This window comes from Delphinapterus leucas, chromosome 11 (genome assembly GCF_059928025.1).
Source record: "Delphinapterus leucas isolate spDelLeu-1000000601 "Yukka" chromosome 11, BTC_Dleu_Yukka2, whole genome shotgun sequence".
Lineage (NCBI taxonomy): Eukaryota > Metazoa > Chordata > Mammalia > Artiodactyla > Monodontidae > Delphinapterus > Delphinapterus leucas.
This window is the reverse complement of record NC_143139.1, coordinates 22,920,892-22,943,993: the sequence shown is the minus strand read 5'-3', so window position 1 is coordinate 22,943,993 and position 23,102 is coordinate 22,920,892. Positions and strand designations below refer to the sequence as shown.

The following is a 23,102-nucleotide window of genomic DNA, read 5'->3' as shown; positions in this document are numbered from 1 at the left end:
CTAAATAATTTTCTGTAGAAGTTTTAGATCTCTTTTTCAAAAGTAAAAACTTCTCCCAGTTCTCAAACTCAAATTAGGTTATTTCACTTTTCTTAGTTCTGCTTAAAAGACACAATATAGAAAAGATACAATAGAAACGAAAAAGCCAAAAGGAAGCCATAGGACCAATCAATTACATTCTTAAATGCCTAGGGTTCTTTGAGCCTTCTTTGCTGAGGATAACCAAAACATAATATCCATTATTATCTGGAAAAAGATTGAATTAAAATACAGTAAGCTGCTATGCACTGAACCTTGAAGTGTTGGGGGAGACGGTAGGTGTCAGAGGGAGATCAGCATTTATTTAGATATAAGTTTTAGTCAATGAACCAGAAACTTATCTTACCTTTAAAAGTTCCAGATTTCCCTCCTTAGCCATGGGCACCCCTCTTTTTACTGGATAACCCATTCGAACAGGGAGAGGTACTGCTGAGGGTTTAAATGGCGCTGCAACAGGGTAAACACTAGGCCAGTCCTGGTCAACAGCCATTTTCTCTGTCCTAGGAGGTAGTGCCTGAGGAATGTAAAATAGTTTAATATTTTAAATATAAACATATTCTTTAATTTTAAAGCAAAAAAGCTGCAATTAAGAGAAACATAAGAGGACTTACAACCTACATAAAATCTGACCTCCCACAGCTAATGTCGCTGAAATGAAAAAACACTAAACATACCTAAATATCTCTGGCACAGTTTCCTTAAACCCAGTAGCAAGGATCCCCTTTAACAGCACATTTCCTTCGCAAAAAAATTTCTCTATCTTATTTATTTACTTAGACTTTTAGCAAACTTTCTACATATTGCTTATGAAGGGGTAAGTAATGATATATTTTGAATAAGTTTTAAAACTTTGATGAAAGTCAGTACATGAGGTGACAGTGATACAAACTTGGAAATAAAGGAAGTAAGAAAAAGGAACATAAAGAATAAGAATTCAGAAATAAATAAATTAGGATTAAACTAAATGAATAGATACATAATGAGAAATAATATGTTTCCTAGGCCCAGAGAATAACTACATGATATTTTAGTCAATCACATTAACATATTTATTTTTTAAACTGTATTTGATAGACAGAGATGCCCAGCATTCCCTTTAAACCCAAAACGAAGGTTTGAAGAGGCAAAACTAGGCAACACCCATCTAAGTAATATACATGTAGTATATGTCCTGGAAGCAGTTAATATTCCTGTGAAAATGACTACTCTATACAATTATAATTGGTGCCATTTAACTTCCAACTAATGTGCCTTTGTTCTGACTCCATGCTTCCTAAGTGACCGTATAATTTGGATTCCTCCATAGAGATACCTACAGGGTGAGACCAAACTGGTTAGATTAATGCATACGTCCCAGGCTGCATGACTGTTCAAGGCATCATCAAAAATAGTTCTTTATTCTGGTTTATATACCTATTTCCTGGCAGTGTGTGAGTGAGTCCACCTCTCAAAGATGATCCATCTCAGGGAACTGACAAAAAGCAGTGGAAGACTAGAGCCAGGGCTGTGGTAGTCACCCAGTCAACAGCCCCTTGAGAAGAAGCCTTCTCGTGCAGTGCCCTTCTGCCTCATAATGAGTATCTGCCTCACTTCAGAATTTCAGAAACCAGTAAGACAGTCTATACCAGAGTACATTAGCTGCTTACCTTTCTTCTTAGTGGCCTTCCATATCTGGATGTTCTTTCTGTTGTAGCTAAAAGACAACACAACAGTTACAGAGAATTTTATAACACAGAGCTGTTCAACATTGTTCATGATCCCACAATTCTCACATAATTTAAAGTATTCAGTAATATAAAAATGAAACAATAATCCATTTTCTGTAAGTTCAGGGACTAAATCATTTTAATGAAAATGAAAATTCAGAAATAGGTAAGAAAATCCAGGAGTTACTTGAATATAAAATATATTGTGATTGACGATATGGTGAACTCATCAACTAGAGCAATATCTTCAGTAACTTTTAAGGTTCATCATCAAATAAGCTTACTTTCCCAAGATAAAATATCTAATTAGAAATAAGTATTTTACATCTTTAAAAGTAACTGGCTTGAAATATTCTAATATATACTTGCTCATATTTGGAATTATTCTGTTCTTTACACACACACAGACACAAAACAACCTTCAGTTTTCCTTCTCTACTGTTTATTAGCACTGCCAATGCTACAATAATGCCAATAATAACAAAACTCATAGTTATTCCTAATAAATCACCTAACTGTACAAGAGGGTAAGTTACTTACATACAGTATCTACCTTTTAAAATATTAACTTATGTCTCTCTAAATTAATGTTTTGCTCTACTAAAATAATATATAATAACTGTATTTATTCAGCACTTTCACATGTCCAGACACTGTGCTAAATGCTTTTCATTATCTCATTTAATCTTATTCTTCACAATAACTGTAAGTACTATTATTATCCTTATTTAGAGGTCTTTTAGCCAAGAAAACTAAAGACCAAGTAGTCAGGGTGATGACAGCACAGCACAACAAGACCTCACATTCTGAACCACTAACTCAAGCTTCACAAGCTCCATAACTACACCGAACTTCCAGCACCAGGTCCCTGAGTTTTTCTCTGAACTTTCTGTTCTGTCTGTCTACAATGTGCCTCCCTTTCATCTGCCTGCCTTCTATCTCCTACTCCCTCTCCACTTCATCTCTTCATCTGACAAATTCTTATTCATCCCTCAATAGTAATTCATTGATTTATTCAAAAACTGTTTGAGTGATATTGTGTACCAGCAACTCAGAAGGCAGCAATGAACAACAGAGACACAGTCCTTGCTCTCACTGAATGCAGAGTCTGTCAAATAAGATAACTATTTAGCAAGTAATTTCAATAAACAGTTATAAATATTAATGAAGCACACAGCAGGGGACCCAACCTAGTCAATTAGTTGGGGAAAATATCCCTGAAGAAGTGGACTTCAAGCGAAAACCTTAAACATGAACAGGAAGTAGCCATGGGAACAGGCAAGTAGAAAAAGTGTTCTAGAGTGAGAGAGAAGACGGAAAATCAAAGTAAACAAGTTCAATATGGCTGAAACTTAAGAGTAGGGCATAAGGAGCGCTAAGAAAAGTGATATTTAATAGGTCAGATATATATATATATATATATATATATATTTTTTTTTTTTTTTTTTTTTCCGGTACGCGGGTCTCTCACTGTTGTGGCCTCTCCCGCTGTGGAGCACAGGCTCCGGACGCGCAGGCCCAGTGGGCAGGGCTCACGGGCCCGGCCACTCCGCGGCGTGTGGGATCTTCCCGGACCGGGGCACGAACCCGTGTCCCCTGCATTGGCAGGCGGACTCTCAACCACTGCGCCACCAGGGAAGCCCTAATAGGTCAGAGATATATTTAATAGGCGTCTCAACTAAAACACATCATAGGCAGAGCTCTTGATTTCCTTCTTCCAGTCTTCCCAGTCCCTCTAAATGGTATCACCATTCATCCAAGTTCTCAGGATAAAAATCGAACATGCTTCCTTGAGACTTTTCCTCAAGCTCCATATCAAATCCATCAGTAAGTCCTGTTAGCAGTACTTTCAGAATATATACCAAATCCAACCACTCCAGCTCCACTATTACTTCAATCCAAGCCACTATCATCTCATTTGGAGTACTACATCAGCTCCCAACTGGTCTCCTGGCTTCCACTCTTACCCCTGGCTCTCTACACGGCAGCCAGTGATCTTTTAAAAGTATACATCATATTATATCACTCCCTGTTCCAAACCTACCAATGTGATCCCAAACTTATAACAAAATCCAAGCCAAATGCCCATAAGCCTTTACCAGATGAGGTCATTATGGATTTTTCTGATATCTTATACTTCCACTCTTCTCTTTACTCACTTAGCTCCAGCCACGCTGGCCTTTTTTCTGTTCCTTGGTCACACCTCTAAGCTTGTTCTCACTTTTGAGCTTTTGCACTTGTAATTCCCTATGCCAACAATGCTCTTCCCGCAGATCTGCTCAAATGTCACTCCCCCAGGAGTTCTTTCCTGACTACCCTATCTTATCTTATCCTACAGCCACTATTCCCCCAATCCATCATTCTCAAGACCCTGCTTTATTTTTCTTCATAGCACCTAACATCGTACTGACACTGTTTCCCTGTTTATGATTTCCCCCCAAGAATGTAAGCTTCATGAGATGAAGGGCCCTGCTGTAACCCAGTATCTAGAACACCACCTAGTACACAGTAGGAGTTAAGTATTTGTAAAATGAATAGATGAATGAAAAATTAAAAAGAGTGTTAAGACTAGAAAGAGCTACTATGATGCATTAAGGAATTTATCTCAAAGCAATGAAAAACCATTTGTAGATTCTGAACATGGGAGTGGCAAGTTAACATTTGCTTTTTGCACACCTCACTCTGGCTGTTGTGAGAATTCAAGGTAGGAGAACAAGAGCAGAAAGAGAGACCAGTGAAGAAACTATCGTAGAAGTGAGAGTTAGTGGCTTAAACTGGACAGTTAGTAGTATGAACATTAGACATATTACAGAAAACATCACCAGGACTGGACCTGGCGAAAAACTGCACGCGACCCCTCGACTGAGCTTTTCCTAACCCTTGCGGGCTGCTCCTCGGTGCCCCCCGCCCCCTTACTGTATTCACGCTTCTATTACAGCACCTCACACTGCACACCACTTCTAGTCTATGCATAACTAGACTTTTCCACTAGATTCCTCCAGGGCAAGAACGGTATCGGGCATCCCTAAAATCTCTCTTGAATGAAGGTCACCTCAATAATGCCTACTGAATAAAGGTCAACCCCATTTGGTGGCATAACTAGCCCTGGAATTCAGAGCTGTAGTTTATTCTAGGACACTTGTACGCTTCTCTTAAATTTCGGAAAAATCCATGGTTCAACACTGCCCAACAAACACTACGAGCACCAGCAACCAGAGAGAGACCTGTGCCGGTGGCCTCAGGAGGGAGCATCTGAAAGCGCAGGTCACGCAGAAGGGAGGGAGAAAGCTCGCGGCGCCCAAAGGACCTGCAAACAGAAATTGGCTGCCAAGAACCAGGCGACACTCCGCACAGAGGGCAGACCCACATCCGCGGCTTTCCTACTAGGCGGGCCAGCGACAGACAGGCAGAGGACGTACCGGCCTCCCTGAGGTAAGGTAGCTCTGGCTCCGCCACCGCGGCGGCCATCATGGGCCTGTATTCCGCCCCCTCATTTCCCCAAAAGCCCGGAAGCGACGGGGCAGACACTCACACGGGCTTGGTCTCGGAGAGCGAGTGGCCGGAGACACAGAGGTGGAAAAGGCTCGAAGGGTTCTGGCCCGCGGCTGCAGAACCAGGGAGGCAGAGAGCCGAGCGGCCGCCATGGCTGCGAAGACGGCAAGCGGGAGAGGACAAGCGCGCTACCGGGTCAAGGGGCGGGTCTGAGGCCCTATTGCGCAGGCTCGCCGCGTCTTGCCCCGCCCCTCGGAGGGAGAAACAGAAAACATGTGGGCCTGCGAATTCAGAGCCTGAGTGAAACGTGCAAGAAAATACCTCCCCGCATAGAGAAAGTAATGAAAAGAAAGTAAAAAGATTTTTTTTTAAAAAATCGAAGCAGTCAGTCCAAAGACAATTGTAAATAAGGACCATAGGGATGGGGGAAATGTGGCTTACAGAGGGCAGGTGAGGGCAGAACCTCAGATGGCCCAAGAGTCAGGTAGTCTACCCTAAACCCCTGCTTCTTCGCAATTGCTGCTTTTCTGCACTTTCTTGAATTAAAGGAAGTCTTCAGCTAGTGCAAGTGATATGCTTTGGGGAGAGAGGCAGTATCCAGTAGTAATAAAAGGATGGCCTCTTGAGCCAGACTAGTATTTGAGTTTAAAACTTGACTTCACCATCTTTAGGATGTGTGGTCCTAATCAATCAAACGTCTGGGTACAATACTAGCATACACCGAGCGCCCCGTGCGCATAGGCTGCAACTGCTATCAATGATTTGGTTAGCTTGTTTGCAGATCAGGTTAGAATTACAAAAAGGCAGAACTCATCAGGACCTAGAAAATAATGGTTATCCTTTAATGAGCGCTCTTATTTTCTACCATAGAATGGATTAACATACAACTCTTGATAAAATTATCCTCTCTTCTTTTCAATCGGTATGGATAATACTCAAAGCACAAAAGTATGATAACAACTGGGAACAAACACAACTGTCTCTTGGTAAGCATACCAAGTAGAGCAGAGCTGTGCCGGTGTCCCAGGGTATTCTACCTGTGAACATCCGGTGTGCCATGGGCATCAAGCAGTATGTGGCATGATAAGGACAAATACTTGTAATAATCACCATCCTCATCTTTTCCGACCTCTTACTATCCTATTATTGCTTCAAAGCAGAAGTATGGTGTATTAGGTGTGTATTTGTTTGCTAGGGCTGCTGTAACAGAGTACCAGAAACTGGGTAACTTAAAAAAGAATTTTGGGCTTCCCTGGTGGCGCAGTGGTTGAGAGTCCGCCTGCCGATGCGGGGGACATGGGTTCGTGCCCTGGTCCGCGAGGATCCCACATGCCGCGGAACGGCTGGGCCCGTGAGCCATGGCCGCTGAGCCTGCGCGTCCCGAGCCTGTGCTCCGCAACGGGAGAGGCCACCACAGTGAGAGGCCCGCGTACCGCAAAAGAAAAAATAAAAAAGCATAACTTTATTTTCTTACAGTTCTAGAAGCTAGAAGTCCAAAATCCAGGTGTTGGCAAGGGATGGTTCATTCCGGATGTTTTGAGGGAGAATCTGTTTATGCCTCTCTCCTGGTTTCTGATGGTTGCTGGCCGTTTTTGGCTTTCTTTGGCTTGTAGACACATCACTCCTATCTCTACCTCCATCTTCACATGGTATTATCCCCTTTCCTCCATTTTTAAGATTAAAAGCATGGCCTTTAAATCAGATGGATGTGGGATTTGAATCCAGGCTCTGTTTCTTTGTGATCTTGGGCAAGTCCACCTAACCTCTCTGAACTTCAGTTTCAGAGAAAATGGGAATAATATTATCTTCTTGAGGACCACAGTGATTAGGTGAGTAATGTTTCAGAAGGCATAATATAAAGGTGGCCGTTAGAATTAAGCTCAGGGTCAACGCAGCAGCCACTTATTCTCTCAATTTTGTATATTTTAGTAGGATAAAGTACAAGGCCTGTCCCATAGAAATTTATGGACAAGTGAGTATGAATCCTTATAGAACTAGTTCATATCCAGAGACTTCTCAATTTCTGAGCAAGATGCTAAGAGACTTAGTTCCTTGTTCAAACTGCTTATGCTTTCGTTTTACTCTCTCCCTAAGAGTAAAGTAGATCGATATGACTGGAATTAGAAGAGCCAGGAAAATACTTATTGTTTTCCCTGATATCAAGTACTATGAAGTTCGTTCTATATTGAAAGTTAAAAACTCACCTGTAATGCTCTCAACGGGCAATAATGCTATCTGTTTCATGCAGTGTATAGAGTAAAGCATGTGCTGTCATGTAAATAGGAGTTAGTAAGAATAACGTACTCTTTCGGTTAGAAAAGATCTTAGAGGTGCAATCACTCAATCATGATGGAAATCTTTTCATTAGCCTTAGTGACCAAATAACCCAGTACACTGTAGAAGCTAGGCTGGTTTCATGGGCTTGTGACATATACTTAGAGGAGCCCTGTGCTTGGCTTAATGCTCTGCTGTCCCTGTCTTGAAATTTTTAATAGTTTTTAAACAAAGGGCTCCGTATTTTCAGTTTGCACTGGGCCCCACAAATTATGTCGTCAGCTCTGTGTAGATCAATTTTAAATATTAAGACTTTTAATAATTGGTATTTGAAAACTGCATTAATCCAATGACTTTGTCAGAGAGCTATTTTTAATCAAAACTAACTTTATAAAAAGTGAGCGAACCAAACTTCCAGTCATGAGATAAATCGGTACTTAATGATGTGATGCACAGCATGATGGCTGTAGTTGACACTGCTGGATTATATTTGGAAGCTGCTAAAACATAGATCCTAAAGGTTCTCCTCACATGGAACACTTTTTTTTTCTTTTTTTTGCATCTATATGAGATGATGGATGTTGACTAAACTTATTGTGGTTTCCATTTCATAATATACGTAAGTCAAATCATTATGCTGTATAAACTAATACAGTGCTGCACGTCAGTTATATCTCAATAAAACTGGAAAACACTAACTCAAAAATAAATAAATGTGCACTTACAGAAAAAAGTGAGTGAACAAAGTATGTCTATTCACAAGCATGGTAAATGGACAATATGCAAATATCCAGGTATGCAACTCAAATATCCATCAAAACAGTATAGATTAAATACATTATGGTGTATACATACAACATAGAATACTACTTAGACACATACATCTTAATCCCAGTTGAACATTAGAATTATCAATACTTTAGGAGGTTAAAAAAACCTGTCTAGGCCTCTCTCTGAGATGCTGGTCAATTGGTCTAGGTGTGTTTGCAAACTTGGTGGGTTTTTTTGCTTTTGTTTTAAGTTTCCCAAGTCAATCTAATATGCAGGCAGGACTGAGAACCACTGATGTCAGCCTTATAAAGGATGAAGTGGATATAAATGTATTAGTATGGAAATTTTTCCACAATATATAGTTTTTAAAATGCAGGTTACAAGACACTTATAGATATAATTCCATTTGTGTAAAATACTTTCCATACGCACTACACATTCTTGAAGGGTAAACAGTAAACTGGTATGGGGTGTTGGTGAGACTCCTGAAGACTTAACTTTCTATACTTCTGTACTTAAATTTTTACATCAAAATGCAGATTTAAAAAAATGAGAATACAGTATTTTTAAAATCAGCCAATGCTTCACATCTTTATTTTCATTTTGAAAAACATGGTGAGTCTTTGACATATCTTCCAGCTATTTATTTTTTTAAATTTATTTTAAAAAATGTATTTATTTTTGGCTGCGTTGGGTCTTCGTTGCTGTGCGCGGGCTTTCTCTAGTTGCGGCGAGCGGGGGCTACTCTTCGTTGCGGTGCGTGGGCTTCTCATTGCGGTGGCTTCTCCTGTTGTGGAGCACGGACTCTAGGCGCCTGGGCTTCAGTAGTTGCGGCACGTGGGCTCAGTAGTTGTGGCACACGGGCTTAGTTGCTCCACGGCATGTGGGATCTTCGCGGACCAGGGCTCGAACCCGTGTCCCCTGCATTGGTAGGCGGATTCTTAACTACTGCACCACCAGGGAAGTCCCTCTTTCAGCTATTTATAACACGAATGTTTACAATTTGTATTAGACTTTTCAAAATTTTGGTAGACTTACACTTCAGTATAGAAAATGTTGTCACAGGCATTGTCTCCTTTGAATTAGTTGAAGTCATTCACATTTTACAGATAAGAGAACGAAGAGTTAAACCCCTAGACTCTGCTCTTACGAGAATTGGGACTCAAACCCACATCTGATTCCAGGTTGAAAACTCTTCTTACTCTGTTACACCACCTTCTGGATAGCTTACACTACACAGCTTTGCTGCAGACAGGGGTCACTATACACAAGGAAACGTAAGTTGACCGAGTATCATAACTTGCCAGGCGCATTCCAAGTAACAATAATTCTTGCTTGACAACTTGAAGAGATGTCTCTCGTGCCTATTTGTCCCTGCTTATCGAAGACAGAGGGCTAAAATGCTTTCCTTGAACTTTTGGTTTCCTGGAATGAAGGAATGTCATATTTAAGAAGTTTGGAAATCAGCGTTCTAATTGTGATTATATTTCATCCAATCATCAGCCAATGACGTAAGCTTTACCGTCAACTGCTCCTAATCTGACCTCTTCACCCCTCCTCCTCTGCCACTTTGGTCCAGGCTACTCTTTTCTCTCCTCTGAATTATTATAACAGTTTCTTAGCTGCCCCCACCCCGGGATCTGCCACTCTTTTCTCCCTGCAATCTAGTCTCCACCCAGCAATCAAGTGAGGTTTTTAGTGTGTAAGTCAGATCAAGGCATGTCTGTCCCCATATCACTCAGAGTAAAATCCAGAGTCCTTACAAATATGATCTGCTTCTCCTGTTTGCTGGCTTCTTCTCCGACCTCATCTCCTAACAATCTCCTTCCGGGTCACTCTGCTCCATCCACACATCCTCTGTTGCTATGCCTCAAACACATCAACTCCACTCCCGTGTCTGGCCATTGGCACCTGCAGTTCCCTATGCCTAGAACACTCTTTCCCAGATACCTGCACTGATGCTCTCTCTCCATTCAGATCGCTGGTAAATTGCCCCCTTCTCTCTGAGGCTTCCCTTAACCATGTCATATAAAATAGCATCTCCTTCACTCTCTCTCCCCTTACCCATACTTAATTTTCCTTTACCACCCCTGATATTTATTTAAATATGCATTTAAAATATATGTGCATATATTTGTTTATTGTTTATCTTCCACCATTAAGAGGAAAACTCCCTGAGAGTGGGGACTTTGTGGCAGGGCATGGAACAGGGCCTACCAAGTAATAGGTATTTAATAATCATGTGGAATGAACTGATCTTCCATGTACACTTTTAAGCATTTTTTGTTTTGTTTTTGTTTTGCTTCTGTCCTCTAGAAGCATAGAGGGAAAATTATGTTTCCTTCCCTACAGTGCTGTTATAATCCCACCCAGGCTTTTAAGTAAAGATGTTTTTTATACGTGAATACACTTTCCTTACTGCAAATGCTAAACAGATGTTAATCATTATTACGAGGGATAGTTAAATGGGTCACTGTGTTTAAATCATAGGTAAAGCTAACACTTGAGTCCCAAAGGGATCCCACCAAGGTCCTCTCTGTGCAGAGGAAGCAGCTTGGGATGAGGTGGGATCAGGGTAGAGAGGAAGAGAGCCAGGCTAGGTTTTGCTTAGGAGTCCTGAAACGAAACCGGTTTTGTAAATGTAATTAAACCTGTTCTACCCACTTCCCACGCACAGAAGTCAAAACACGCTTTACACTTTCAAATGCTAGACTTACTCTATCAACCACACAATTTGTTTTTCAAATCGAACTTTAAGGGTGACTTTATTATCCTCTTTTCCCACTTTAATTGTTGAATAATAAATAAAAGATTAAGCTAAATTGTTACATTTTCCCTGAAATACAGGCAGGATTTTTTCTGTCCATAATCATGATACTAAGATGTTTTGACCCAGGTGATGGTTTTCATTCAATGTGGGGTCAGGGGAGAGGAGAAAAAAGAAATCCCATGAGGGGATGATGCAAGAGGATGAACATGCTTATTAAAATAAAATATTTTTTTCCTTTTTATCTTACAGGCCAGTCTCATCTCACATAGCCAGTTCAGAGGATGCTAATACAAACCTTGCCCACCTCTCTCAGCCCGTCTTTCTTACTCAGACAGTTTCCAAGCAGTTCCCTGATGGAGACACAGTCTTCAGTTTCCAGGATGAATCGTGCCACGGCCGTCCCTCCCGGCAGATGGCCCCTCACTGTCTCACGTTTGATACTGTCCAGGACAACAGTATGTCTGATGTCCTTAGGCCTTCCTGGCACACCAAAGATGATAAACAGGCCCAGACAATCCTCTCCTATCAAGTTACAGAATTCTTCCAGCTTATCAAACCTACTTCTATTGCTGAAAGACCCCTCTGCCCTGGGTTCTGGATTGGAGGGGTCACAAGGCTCAGATTCCACGGGAGGAAGAGAAGACAGCTGTAGAGGGGTCTGTACTGCCAGCTGGAGCCTTATTTGCTTATCGGATGCCCAAAATGTCCAAATCCAGTTCGCCCCAAACAGTAAGGCTTGGTGTTTGGTCATCTTGGTGGTAGTAAGCCAGTTGTCAATGCCTTTTTCATGGCAGAAAGTGACGAAGTGGATGAAGAAGATCTCATTGAGAGTGTTTGGAGCTGGGCATAGATTAGTCAGCGTGTCTTCAAATCCAAGATACTCCTTCAGTTTCTGGGCTGCATGGACTATAGCTCCACTGACCACCTCACAGATGCCGAGAACCTCTTTGCCGTCCTTTAGAGCCAACTGCTGCGATGGTTTTTGCCCCGTTTTCCCTGCACCCACTCAGCACTACTTCCGCATATCAAACAGGCGAACTGTCCTTTCTCAGAGTAAGAGTTTTGCAGTGAAGTCACATCTGCTAACATGGTCCCAGTTTTCTAACTCTTCAGGGAAGCATATATACACACAGCTAAACAGACATGTAGGTCTTCCTGTTGGGTGCGTTGTACTCATACAGATTCCTGCTGGTTTATTAAGTTAGAGATATTAACTTTCACAAAAAAACCATCTGTCTTTTACTTGTATTCGCTCTACTTTTAATATTTGGTAACCCCTTCCAAGACATGTTTCCTTTTTCCAAATTTTAGTTTAATTAAAAATAGTACTTAGTTCTTTAAAGAACCATACATATAGAACTCACTTCCTTCTGCAACTAACTTCTCCAAACCTGTAGGCAAGTCATTTCCCTTTGCTTTTCTGGTATCTCTCTGCCATGAGTCCTCATCCCCCAGCTCAGCTGCCTGTGTTTCCTTTCATACAGAAGTTTCTCAAGCAAAGGCCTCAAATTTCTATGTGTTGACACATGCTATAAATCCTACTCAAACAAATTTATGGGAGTTTGTGAACTATAAAGAGTTGGTGTTACTATTCTCTATAGCAGAAATAAAGGCTACTGGTTATTCCAAGCAAAGGAAAAGAAAGTAACAGACGATAAAAATATGAGGCAATTATCAATTGACTTTATTTCTTTTCATATGGTAATACCAGCAGTGCATAATATTTTGTAAATAAAATATATATCATCAAAAAAATTTAACCATATCACATATCATCAGTGATGTTACATTGTCCTGAATAAAGAATACTTGGCATCTATAACTGTCTCCTGGTATTTTTAACCAGGTTTGAATAACAAATTGTTTTTCAAATGGTGACACATATTCACATTAAAATAAAACACAAATACGGTAAGAGTCCAATATGGTTACCAAATAATGAATGATAGGGGGCAAAAGATTATTATTAGCATTGAAGTATTTTAGTTATGAATAAATAGTAATTTAGTATCACAGGTTCCTTGATGAAAAGCTTGGTAACTTGTTAGCTTGAAAGATCATACCACTGACATTCAAATACAGTTTATTAAGCAAGTCCACTGACATATACTGAACTACCCACCCTATGCCAATTTGTGAAAACCTGTCTTTACCACCATTGGCTATCATGAGTAATGATGAAGTACTGAATAAAAAATAGAATATTCTTTCTAATGCCCCTAGAAAATAATAAACATAATAACAGTTTTTGTTGCAGCTTTCTATTTTCTTTATAAAGAATGTCTGGGACCTGTGCTACAGAAAAACATGAACTGCATTTTATCATCACAATATAGCCATTATGAAACTAATTTTGCAGGCTTTGAGTTACTGAACTCTGATTGAGACAAAATATTCAGACAAGTGTTCAGCTTTTTAAAAAAATCCCGTTCACTAATAGCCTGAGAAATGTACAATTAATAACATTAGGAAGACTGTCAGTATTTTGATGTAATGATATATTTAGCAAAGAGGAAGATAAGAAGCTTAATACTGTAAAGGGCTTTGTTTTGTTTTGTTTGTTTCTTCGGAAATTACCTCTACAAAATTTGGGGGAGTTTCTGAATGCATTCAAGTTAATAGTATTTAAATGTCCCTCAAGTTCTCCCTTATGAGGTAAGAGGATCCAAGATTAAGGTTGAAATTCTTAAAAAGCTATTCAACAATTTTGTGATGTATCATCAAAGAAGGGGTATGTCATACATGCTAATTTAGTCTGCATGATCAACATCATTAAATTCAGTTTTGGAGAAAGAAAGATCATTTATGACCTCTCCAAGAACCAGCTGGTATACGAAAATTTTGATCACTGTATTTTTTTTAATGTGATCTTTTTTACCATCTTCCTTATGTCACAAAATAAAAGTTCTATGTTCTATGTACTAAGTATATACATATATTTAGAAAAATATATAAAAATGGGACAATATGTGGAGGCACGTGGAGGTGTGGCTGGCATTTAGTGGGCACACTGAATGCTTAAAGAAATTCCACATGTTGATTTTGAAAGCATATAACGTCCTGCTTCAAGGGCTGCAGTGCTGTCAAAAATCATTCCCTCACTGGTTACTGCTTCCCAAATCCTCCACGCTGTGAATGTAGATGGAAACACTATGGCAAAATACTCATATTAAATGCAACACTTTAAATATAATATATCACAGATTATTTTTCTTTACATTAAATAGAGGAAAAACAATTATACTCTCATTCACCAGTGTCTTATTTGTCATGGCAACTTTAGAATCGGCACCTATTCCCTGCTTTCCATTTCCACTTCTAAACGAGAAGTGGGAAAGATGAACAATATACAATCTGTTGCTTATTGTAGATACTGTGACCGTTTGAGAAATAAAGTGGAACAAAGATGAAGGGTTCCCCGTGCTCATCCAGGTGCTGCGGTCAGACATTTGAGTCTTCATCGGTGATGCTGGCGCTGGGGGAACGGGCAGCAAAATCTTTAAACATCTCGTCTTCCTTTAACATGTGCTGGAAGACAAGGAGGTGGGAGTGATACACACCGAGTGCCATGCACTCTGCACCACCCGCTCTCCACTACACAAGCAGTCCTTTGGGGTCACTGTCAAACTTCTTTTTAGAAGAACATTTGAAATTCGTTTTACAACTTACGGTTAGATTGTTGATGCCCTCGGAGAAGGCGCCTATCTGTCTCACTGTCCCTTCTGAGTCTTCCATCTGCAATGAACATACCATGACATGACTACTCATTTGCAATAATTTCAAGGAAAGTACAGCAAAATGAACACAAATCTAAGAAGAAATAGTGCAAGTGGTACTGAACGGGATAGGAGCAACAGAACACTTCTGTTGCATCTCCTCCCACTAATGCAACTGGATGTTAAAGATGAGAAGAAACACTTTACTGGCACATGTAGCCTAATGCTCTGATGTTGACAATGGCACCAGCAGACTGTTAATTAGAAGGCAATATTCAGATGCATGCCCTCATACTGAAAAGGCTAAGGAGTATGAGCTGTCCATTCCTGACTTGTTTTAATACATAGATTTCCTTAATACCGAGACGGTATAACATAGGTAAAAATAGCACAGGCTTTGAAACCAGCCGGGCAGGTTAGAATCCCAGTGATTCTACCAGCTCTTCTATCTTGTGTAAGTTACTTAACCATTCTGTGTCTCAGTTTTCTTATCTCTAAAATGAGGATAACAATACTCCCCATGTATTAGGATTACCCTGAACATTAACATGTTACATGTTTAGGGTAGTGCCTGGGATGTAGAAAGCAATCTGTTAAGTGCTCACTTTTATCATTATATTATTATCTTTATTTGTAGGCATTTAAGGAAAATGTCTTTTGTTAGTAGACACAGTGCACTAAGTTTTCATTTAGTGTTTCAATACTGGAAGAACTTTTTTTTTGTGTGGTATGCGGGCCTCTCACTGTTGTGGCCTCTCCCGTTGCGGAGCACAGGCTCCGGACACGCAGGCTCAGCGGCCATGGCTCATGGGCCCAGCCGCTCCATGGCATGTGGGATCTTCCTGGACCGGGGCACGAACCCGTGTCCCCTGCATCGGCAGGCAGACTCTCAACCACTGCGCCACCAGGGAAGCCCAATACTGGAAGAACTTTAAAACAGGTATATAGGGTTACGTTCACCTGCTCTAACCGGTCCAAGTCGTCCTCATCATACAGGTGCATGTCCAAACCAGGCTTAAATCCTTTCTTAGATGTACCTCCTGAGGCCTGTCCCAATTCCATTGGACAAACATATTCCTCCCCATCTTCCTGTTTCTTCTTTCTCAGATTCCCAAAATTGCTGAAGGTAAGTTTCTTTGGCTTTAAAAGAAAAGCAAACAAAAACATCCAGGGACTTGATAAAATTCATACGAAAAGGACCAATAACACGTATAATTTAATTATTCACACTACAGAGAAAAGCAATTGGATGATTAAGTGGGTATAAGAAAAACAAAGGCATCCTAGGCATATGACTGACATCCAAATGTGATAAAGGATCCTTATTATGACTCTCAGAAGATTAGCCTTGTCCTCCTTATTCATACCAACTAGCTGGGTAGTCACTGTGAAAAGCAAAATATGCCAAGAGCCTTAGTTTTGATAGACAGACCTTAATGCAATGAGATTTCTCAGGGCTGAATTCAATTTTGCAAGGTTTTCGAATCTAAGATCAGCAAAAGAAAATGTCCATTACTGTATTTTCTTTTTGGGTAAGGCTATGATTATCCTGTATGCCTGTTATGCTTCCATAACAGGACTGGTAACTGCTGAAAAGAAACCTGCTCTACTGGAGAGAGAATTTCCAGTGAGAGAAGAGAAACTCCATCTTTTCACTGGATAGTCCCTGAGACTACATGTTAAAAGGAGACGGTGATCAGGCTGACGCTGAGAATTTAAATAGAACAGAATCTCTCAGAGGTTTCAAATCTGGTACATCTTTTTTTTTTTTTGCAGTACGCGCTGTCGTGGCCTCTCCTGTTGCGGAGCACGGGCTCCGGACGCGCAGGCTCAGCAGCCGTGGCTCACGGGCCCAGCCGCTCCGCGGCATGTGGGATCTCCCCGGACCGGGGCATGAACCCGTGTCCCCTGTATTGGCAGGCGGACTCTCCACCACTGCGCCACCAGGGAAGCCCCTAAATCTGGTACATCTTTTTTCGTTGTTTTTGTTTTTGTTTTTGTGGTACGCGGGCCCCTCACCACTGTGGCCCCTCCCGCCGTGGAGCAGAGGCTCCGGACGCGCAGGCCCAGCGGCCACGGCCCACGGGCCCAGCTGCTCCGCGGCACACGGGATCCTCCCAGACCGGGGCACGAACCCGCGTCCCCTGCATTGGCAGGCGGACTCTCAACCACTGCGCCACCAGGGAAGCCCCTGGTACATCTTTTAAGGGAGCTAAAGAGGAAGTGTCGGGTAGGTAAATGTGGTTTTAAAAAAAAATAAAAGTTTGTGGAGGAGCCACATTTGTGGAGGAATCAATAAACCCCACCTCTACATTCCGTTAGTTGAGATAACGGACTCAGAAGAGCTCACGGAAGAGTGATTTAAAGAAGAAAAAGTGATCTGAATTTGGTATGATCCATGAATCCAGGTAAATCTGGAGATACCCATTCTCTGCTGGTCTACTGTGGATCATTTCTTAATTATCTTTTCCTAGCTTGCAAGGCTGGTTAATGATAAGTATGAGAAGAAATCCTCTTGTGCTTGATTTATCCATAGGATAACAGCAATCAATACTGGGCCCAAGTCATGGGCTTTCTGCACTGGCAAAACATCAATTATAGAAGCCAACATCAGGTTCCTTATACTGTTAACTCTAATAAAATAAATGATTTGAGCAAAGATTACCCCCAGAAGGAAACCTTCAAAAATGCATTTTCCTAATTACTCTTAAAGATGCATTTACCTGCAACCCATCCACAATCAGAAAATGGGATAGCCAGGTAACAGTCAAAACTGAGCCTTTGCTAAAGGCAACTATTAAATGGTAGGAGCTTGAACCAACCTTCACTTTGGCAGTAGCTGTTAAAAGTACATAATCGGGTAACTCCATGGCATCCCGTTTCTGGCGCTGGGCCTCAGCACCGATCAGAAGGTTGAAATGAGTGGCCAAATGTCTTCGCAGCAGGGTCTTGCTTGGTGGGATGTTCAGTAACTGAGCCATTGTTTCCACATTAAAACGAGGTTCTAGAACCTACAGGAAAAATTAAGATTCTTTAAGACACCAGGTATCATACATGTCTGCATTGTGCTTTATAATCTGCAAAGCTCTCTCATTTAGTTACCTCCAATGGCCCTCTCAACAGCCCAGTGAGATACACTATGGACTTTGATCTTCAATTTAAATATCTTTTCTTTGTTTTGCCTAAGCTAGTGAGAAGTAGAGCTGGTCCTGACATCCAGGCATTACAAAGTTGGGGCTTCTGCCTCTCTGAAGTGGTACCTTTGGGAGCCAACTCCTTATGCAACATCAACGTGCAGAAATATAGTCTGTATCTTTGCAGGGATTTTAAAACATGACCATATGAGAGCCAGTGGCCAGATGTTATCCAACATGAAAGAGGATAATAAAAGAGAAATGGGTTTAAATCCAATCTAGAATTATATGATATAAATAAAAAACATGGGACAGAATACTCTGAAAGTAAAGATTCACTAGAAATGTTGCAGGAGAGTTCAGTTAGATGACTTTAGGATCATGACCAGCCAACAGGTAATAGCCTACTCATTAGACTAATGGAAACTCAATGATAAGAAGTTGGTTTTAAATGAAAACAGAGTTTTACCATGAGCCCACCATGGACACCACTGCCTCTGAGATTGGGGGCATATTCCGCCAAGTCCACGGAGCGCAGCCACTCCATCACGCGATGATTGGTCCACTGCTGAACCTCTGATGGGGTGATGCTATTCTGTGGGAACAAACCACCACCCAGAGCTTCAGTTACTGACTATGGGGTTCCAAATATTAAACCTGCATGTTCATTCTGAAGATCCTGCCTCATGGAGCGGAGTTGTTCTACATCCCACTAAATGTTGATAGAGAAAAAGGTAAAAAGGTGTTTGCTAGTTTGAATTCTCTTTTAAGGAATCTGTGTCCCAGAGTTTTAAGTTTCTTGCACACTAATAAAGCAGTGTTTTAGGAAAGGTAGTCTTTACAGTGATACTTAACTTTGGGGCTTAAGGAGGCAAGAAAATAAAATACACCCAAGAAAGGAGGAAGGAAAACTAAAACACAATCCTTGGCTTCAGTTATACAGGTAGAACCATCATGGGGGGAAAGGAAGGAATATAGGAAGACAAAGCCTAAGAAGTAAATGAGGCTGGATTTGAGGCTCTGAGGGAACCAGACGCTTTCCTTCCCTGAAGCCTCCAAGAGGAAATGGGTCTTAGTGTCTCCACACGGGCAGTCACATGCACGGAATGTGTATGCTGTGTAAACCTCAACCTCAGATGCTACCTCGTCAGAGGGTCGCCTCCGCAGACAGTTTGGTTCAAAGTTATTGATCCTCAGGACCTGGATGGCCCTCTTGATACTGAGATGATGGAGCACGCTCATGACCTTCAAAGACAGTAAGTCATCCTGCAAAACAAAACAAAAAGAGGCGCTCACTGAGCAGACCTAGAGCAGGAGAACCTTATCAGGGAAACCTTAGAAAACTCAATTAAAAGTAGAAGTGCACCTCTAACAATAGGCCTCAAGGGCTTGTCAGGATTTTCAAAGCTTTTATGTAGTAACAGAACTCTTCTTCCTGGGCTGAACATAATTTTCTCTAGGACCCCAGTATACAATAGAAGGGAACCAAAATTCATGTTGTCCCAACTGAAGCTGACTTCAACCTGTTTCTCTCTCTTCCACTGAGATAAGATTGTGGGACTGCACAGCTCTGAAAAACACAGTTCGAAGAGCACTCGCTAGGCTACTACAAAAGGTGACCTGCTATGATTTGATTTGATAAAACAGATAACTGAGAGCAAGCAATGTTTACCGATGACCAAGAGCTGGTTTTCTGAGCTAAGGCACATCACAGTTTGGGGGAAAACCAGAAGAGTGCTCCTATTACACTATCCCCCCAGCCTTGAGAAATCTCTGGTTCTAGAATATTGTGCTTTATCTAGCAGACGCTGTGAACAGTTTTGGAAAAATTATATGTTAATCAATGCAAAGCTTCTGGTGAGAAGCAAGAGAGAAGAGAAATGAAGAAGTTATATGTAGCAACATATATCACCAAGTGATTCCTTTAAGGAATAACTTTCACCAGTCTGTGGCTACTGGGAACTTTTCAAACACACCAAAACAAATTATTTTAGAAGAAGGTGATTTGGGGGAGTGGGGGGCCCGTGTCAAGATAAGCACCAATCTACTTCCAAACACGCCCAGAAAATAAACAAGGAAAACATCCATTTTAGGCACACCTTACCGAGAACACATTTCTTATACAGGAAAAAAATTAACCTATTACAGAGATATTTTAAAAATAAAATTATAAAACAGTTTAAATCCTTAAGACTACTTACTGAGGAAAAATTATTTCCTGAATTTTTTTCTAGATTAGTGTCTTAAAAACAGTGCCTGAGGATAAGTTAGAAAGGGCATTTAACATATTTTAATCTAAGATTGAGACATCCATTCAAAACATTTCCCCCGTGGGTTATGCATAATGTTTACAATGTAAATAAAATGTTCATTATTTTAGTTTAAGGGATTTTAAAAGTAGGGATTTCTTTTAAATCAAGACACACTTTTTTGAGGGGGAGATTTAAAAAAATCTTTTAAGTAATTTTAGATTTACAGAAGAGTTGCCAAAGATAGTACAGAGTCCCACAGACCCTTCATCCAGCTTCTTCTAATGTTAACACCTTATATAACCACGACATTCAGCAAAACTAAAAAATTAACACAGACAATAATAAAATTCAATTAAACCCAGGTTTTATTCATATTTCACCAGTGTTTCTACTAGGTCCTTTTTCTGACCCAGGATCCAATCCAGGATACCAATTTCGAACAGACTTTTTGTGACTTAGGATTCCGGGGTCAAATTTTCTAAGGTAATTTATTCTTTTATAGCCACAAAGGTTATACATTTGCCTTTTGTGATTTTCAGCCTTAATTTGCTCACATTCCCACAGGAACATACCCATACCTAGATAGGCAGGCAAACAGGCACAAATGCTCTATGACTTCCTACTACTTTCTAACAGTGGAAACTTGGCTAAGTTACCCAATTTCTCAATTCTTTCGTTTCCTCATCTGAAAGCTGGGGATAACAGAGTGCTGAGAACTGAGTATTAATTATGAGCAAAGTGTTTGAAAGAGTGTCTGGCACACAGTAAGTATGCAACATGCCACACGCTCGTGTTATTTTACCTTCAGTTTACATGATGTGCCCACCACGGTTCAGACTCTGGTTCAGGGATGGAGAAGAAAATGAGCTGAACCCCAAATTTCTTTGATATTGAAAAATTCCTAAATGAGTTAAGTTAGCTGTTTGAAACTTTCAACTTATTTTAAAAAGATACTTGTGGTAGTTGAATCCACAAAAGGCCGTTTAAATAAAAGCATCTTAGGCAGAACACTCCTAGTACCGTGGAGTCTAGAACAAATTCTCCCGGAACCCATCTTTCCCCACTGCCATAAAGTAGGGAAAAGTCCTTCTACCCATTGGACAGAGGCTAAAAATATGAAACAGTAATGAAGGAATGAGAGTGAAGGCCTATCTCTGCTTTACTCCAGTAAATCCAGCAGAACTGGGTTGAAGTGAGACGGGCTGGGGGTTTCAGGAAACAGTGCTCAAAAGTGGAAGGGAAGGGAAAAGAAAGTCCCAGTGGAAGACAAGTCCCAGCCTTTTGAGCGGTCACTGCTTATAGGAACATATCCCTTAGAAACTGCCAGGGCTGCAAAACTTTACATTCTCTCATTTTCAATATTTTTATGACATATAATTCACATAGCATAAACTTTACCCATTCAAAGTGTACACTTCAATGTCTATGTTATTGAATATATACAAAATCAACTTTTTGGATAACTTAGCTTCAATTAGGTTTCACGTAGCTTAAATGAGGATTTCAACATTTCCCAAGGCTATTGCAATCACCAAATCCTACAACTTCAACTTAGAAAAATATGCCTGCCCCTCTCCTCAAGTTAAAACAACCCCTTCAAACTCCAGTGGAATCACTGTGAAAACACTGTATTTTGCTTACCCTATTTCTGTGTTTTTCAGAGAAAAACAGTTTATCCCCCCCAAACCCCAGGAGTGAGTTACTTACAACAGTCATGTAATGAAGCATTCGACCATCTACCCGTCCTTCATCAAACTGGGTCTTGTATTGGGGGAGACCAATATCATCCAACCATCCTAAGGATAGAAATGAGTGTCATTAATGAGCCACAGAACAACCATTCCTGTGATGAAAAAGAGAAAACCATAATTCAAAAAGAGTCATGTACCACAATGTTCATTGCAGCTCTATTTACAATAGCCAGGACATGGAACCAACCTAAATGTCCATCCACAGATGAATGGATAAAGAAGATGTGGCACATATATACAATGGAATATTACTCAGCCATAAAAGGAAATGAAATTGAGTTATTTGTAGTGAGGTGGATGGACCTAGAGTCTGTCATACAGAGGGAAGTAAGTCAGAAAGAGAAAAACAAATACCGTCTGCTAACGCATATATATGGAATCTAAGAAAAAAAAAAAGGTACTGATGAACCTAGTTGCAGGGTAGGAATAAAGAGGTAGACATAGAGAGTGGACTTGAGGACATAGGGTGGGAGGGGGAAGCTGGGGCGAAGTGAGAGTAGCATCGACATATACACACTACCGAATGTAAAACAGTTGGCTGGTGGGAAGCAGCAGCATAGCATAGGGAGATCGGCTCGGTGCTTTGCGATGACCTAGAGGGGTGGGATAGGGAGGATGGGAGGGAGGCTCAAGAGGGAGGGGATATGGGGACATGTGTATGCATATGGCTGATTCGCTTTGTTGTGCGACAGAAACTAACACAGTAATGGGAAGCAATTATACTCCAATAAAGATCTATCAAAAAAACCAAAAAACCAAAACAAAACAACAAAAAAGAAAAAGCAGCTGTGTGTGTGTGTGTGTGTGTGTGTGTGTGTGTATAAAATTCATTCGTTCACTCATTCATGGATTTAAAACCTCTTACTAGTGACCCAGTTGAAATCCAGCTTTCCATGATTGGTTTCTTCTTCGGATCCCAGGGCTTGCAGTGCCAGCTGGAGTTTCTTTCGATGAAGTAAATGCTTGATTCCAAGTTCCTGAATTAATAAAAAGAAACACTGGCATTACAACTCTGTCAACATGGGCTGGATGCCACTGGCAAAGGATGCAAATTCCTCGAAAATCAAGCCAGCATTGAAGACCCAATAATTACATTAAATCAGAATACTAACCCAGGCTGTAAAATGTTGCTGAACAAAAGGCCCCTAGAAAGACCACTGCAGTTGTTTTAGTGGTATGTTGGATATTCCCCACTAG

The 23,102-nt window shown here is 40.8% G+C and overlaps 3 protein-coding genes across 28 annotated transcripts in view; all 3 read right to left on the bottom strand.

The window, feature by feature from the left end:
• The window catches only part of MRPS35 (mitochondrial ribosomal protein S35), a 46,608-nt gene extending 41,156 nt beyond the window's left edge, over window positions 1–5,452 (bottom strand). The window contains exons 1-3 of one of the 2 annotated variants that reach the window (XM_022577847.2): window positions 5,278–5,452; window positions 1,686–1,732; window positions 386–553 (exon numbers count right to left, since the gene is read on the bottom strand). In XM_022577847.2, coding sequence (XP_022433555.1) covers window positions 386–553; window positions 1,686–1,732; window positions 5,278–5,389 — 327 coding nt within the window. In that variant the 5' untranslated portion in view covers window positions 5,390–5,452. The remainder of the gene's footprint in view (window positions 1–385; window positions 554–1,685; window positions 1,733–5,277) is intronic. The other variant, XM_022577846.2, reaches the window with a different exon arrangement.
• Window positions 5,453–5,548: 96 nt separating this feature from the next.
• REP15 (RAB15 effector protein) lies at window positions 5,549–12,058 on the bottom strand (the record flags this gene model as incomplete). The annotated part of the gene is made up of 1 exon (XM_089920438.1): window positions 5,549–12,058. A coding segment is annotated over one exon (732 nt), but the record flags the coding sequence as incomplete, so codon positions are not given.
• PPFIBP1 (PPFIB scaffold protein 1) overlaps window positions 12,009–23,102 on the bottom strand; it is a 178,522-nt gene continuing 167,428 nt past the window's right edge. For 18 of the 25 annotated variants that reach the window (XM_089920411.1, XM_089920412.1, XM_089920406.1 and 15 more), the window contains 8 exons: window positions 22,771–22,882; window positions 21,862–21,950; window positions 19,046–19,168; window positions 18,372–18,497; window positions 17,591–17,779; window positions 15,729–15,908; window positions 14,722–14,787; window positions 12,016–14,580 (listed from right to left, as the gene is read on the bottom strand). In XM_089920411.1, coding sequence (XP_089776537.1) covers window positions 14,494–14,580; window positions 14,722–14,787; window positions 15,729–15,908; window positions 17,591–17,779; window positions 18,372–18,497; window positions 19,046–19,168; window positions 21,862–21,950; window positions 22,771–22,882 — 972 coding nt within the window. In that variant the 3' untranslated portion in view covers window positions 12,016–14,493. Of the gene's footprint in view, window positions 14,581–14,721; window positions 14,788–15,728; window positions 15,909–17,590; window positions 17,780–18,371; window positions 18,498–19,045; window positions 19,169–21,861; window positions 21,951–22,770; window positions 22,883–23,102 lie in introns of all 25 variants that reach the window. The other 7 variants (XM_089920429.1, XM_089920425.1, XM_089920427.1 and 4 more) reach the window with 5 other exon arrangements.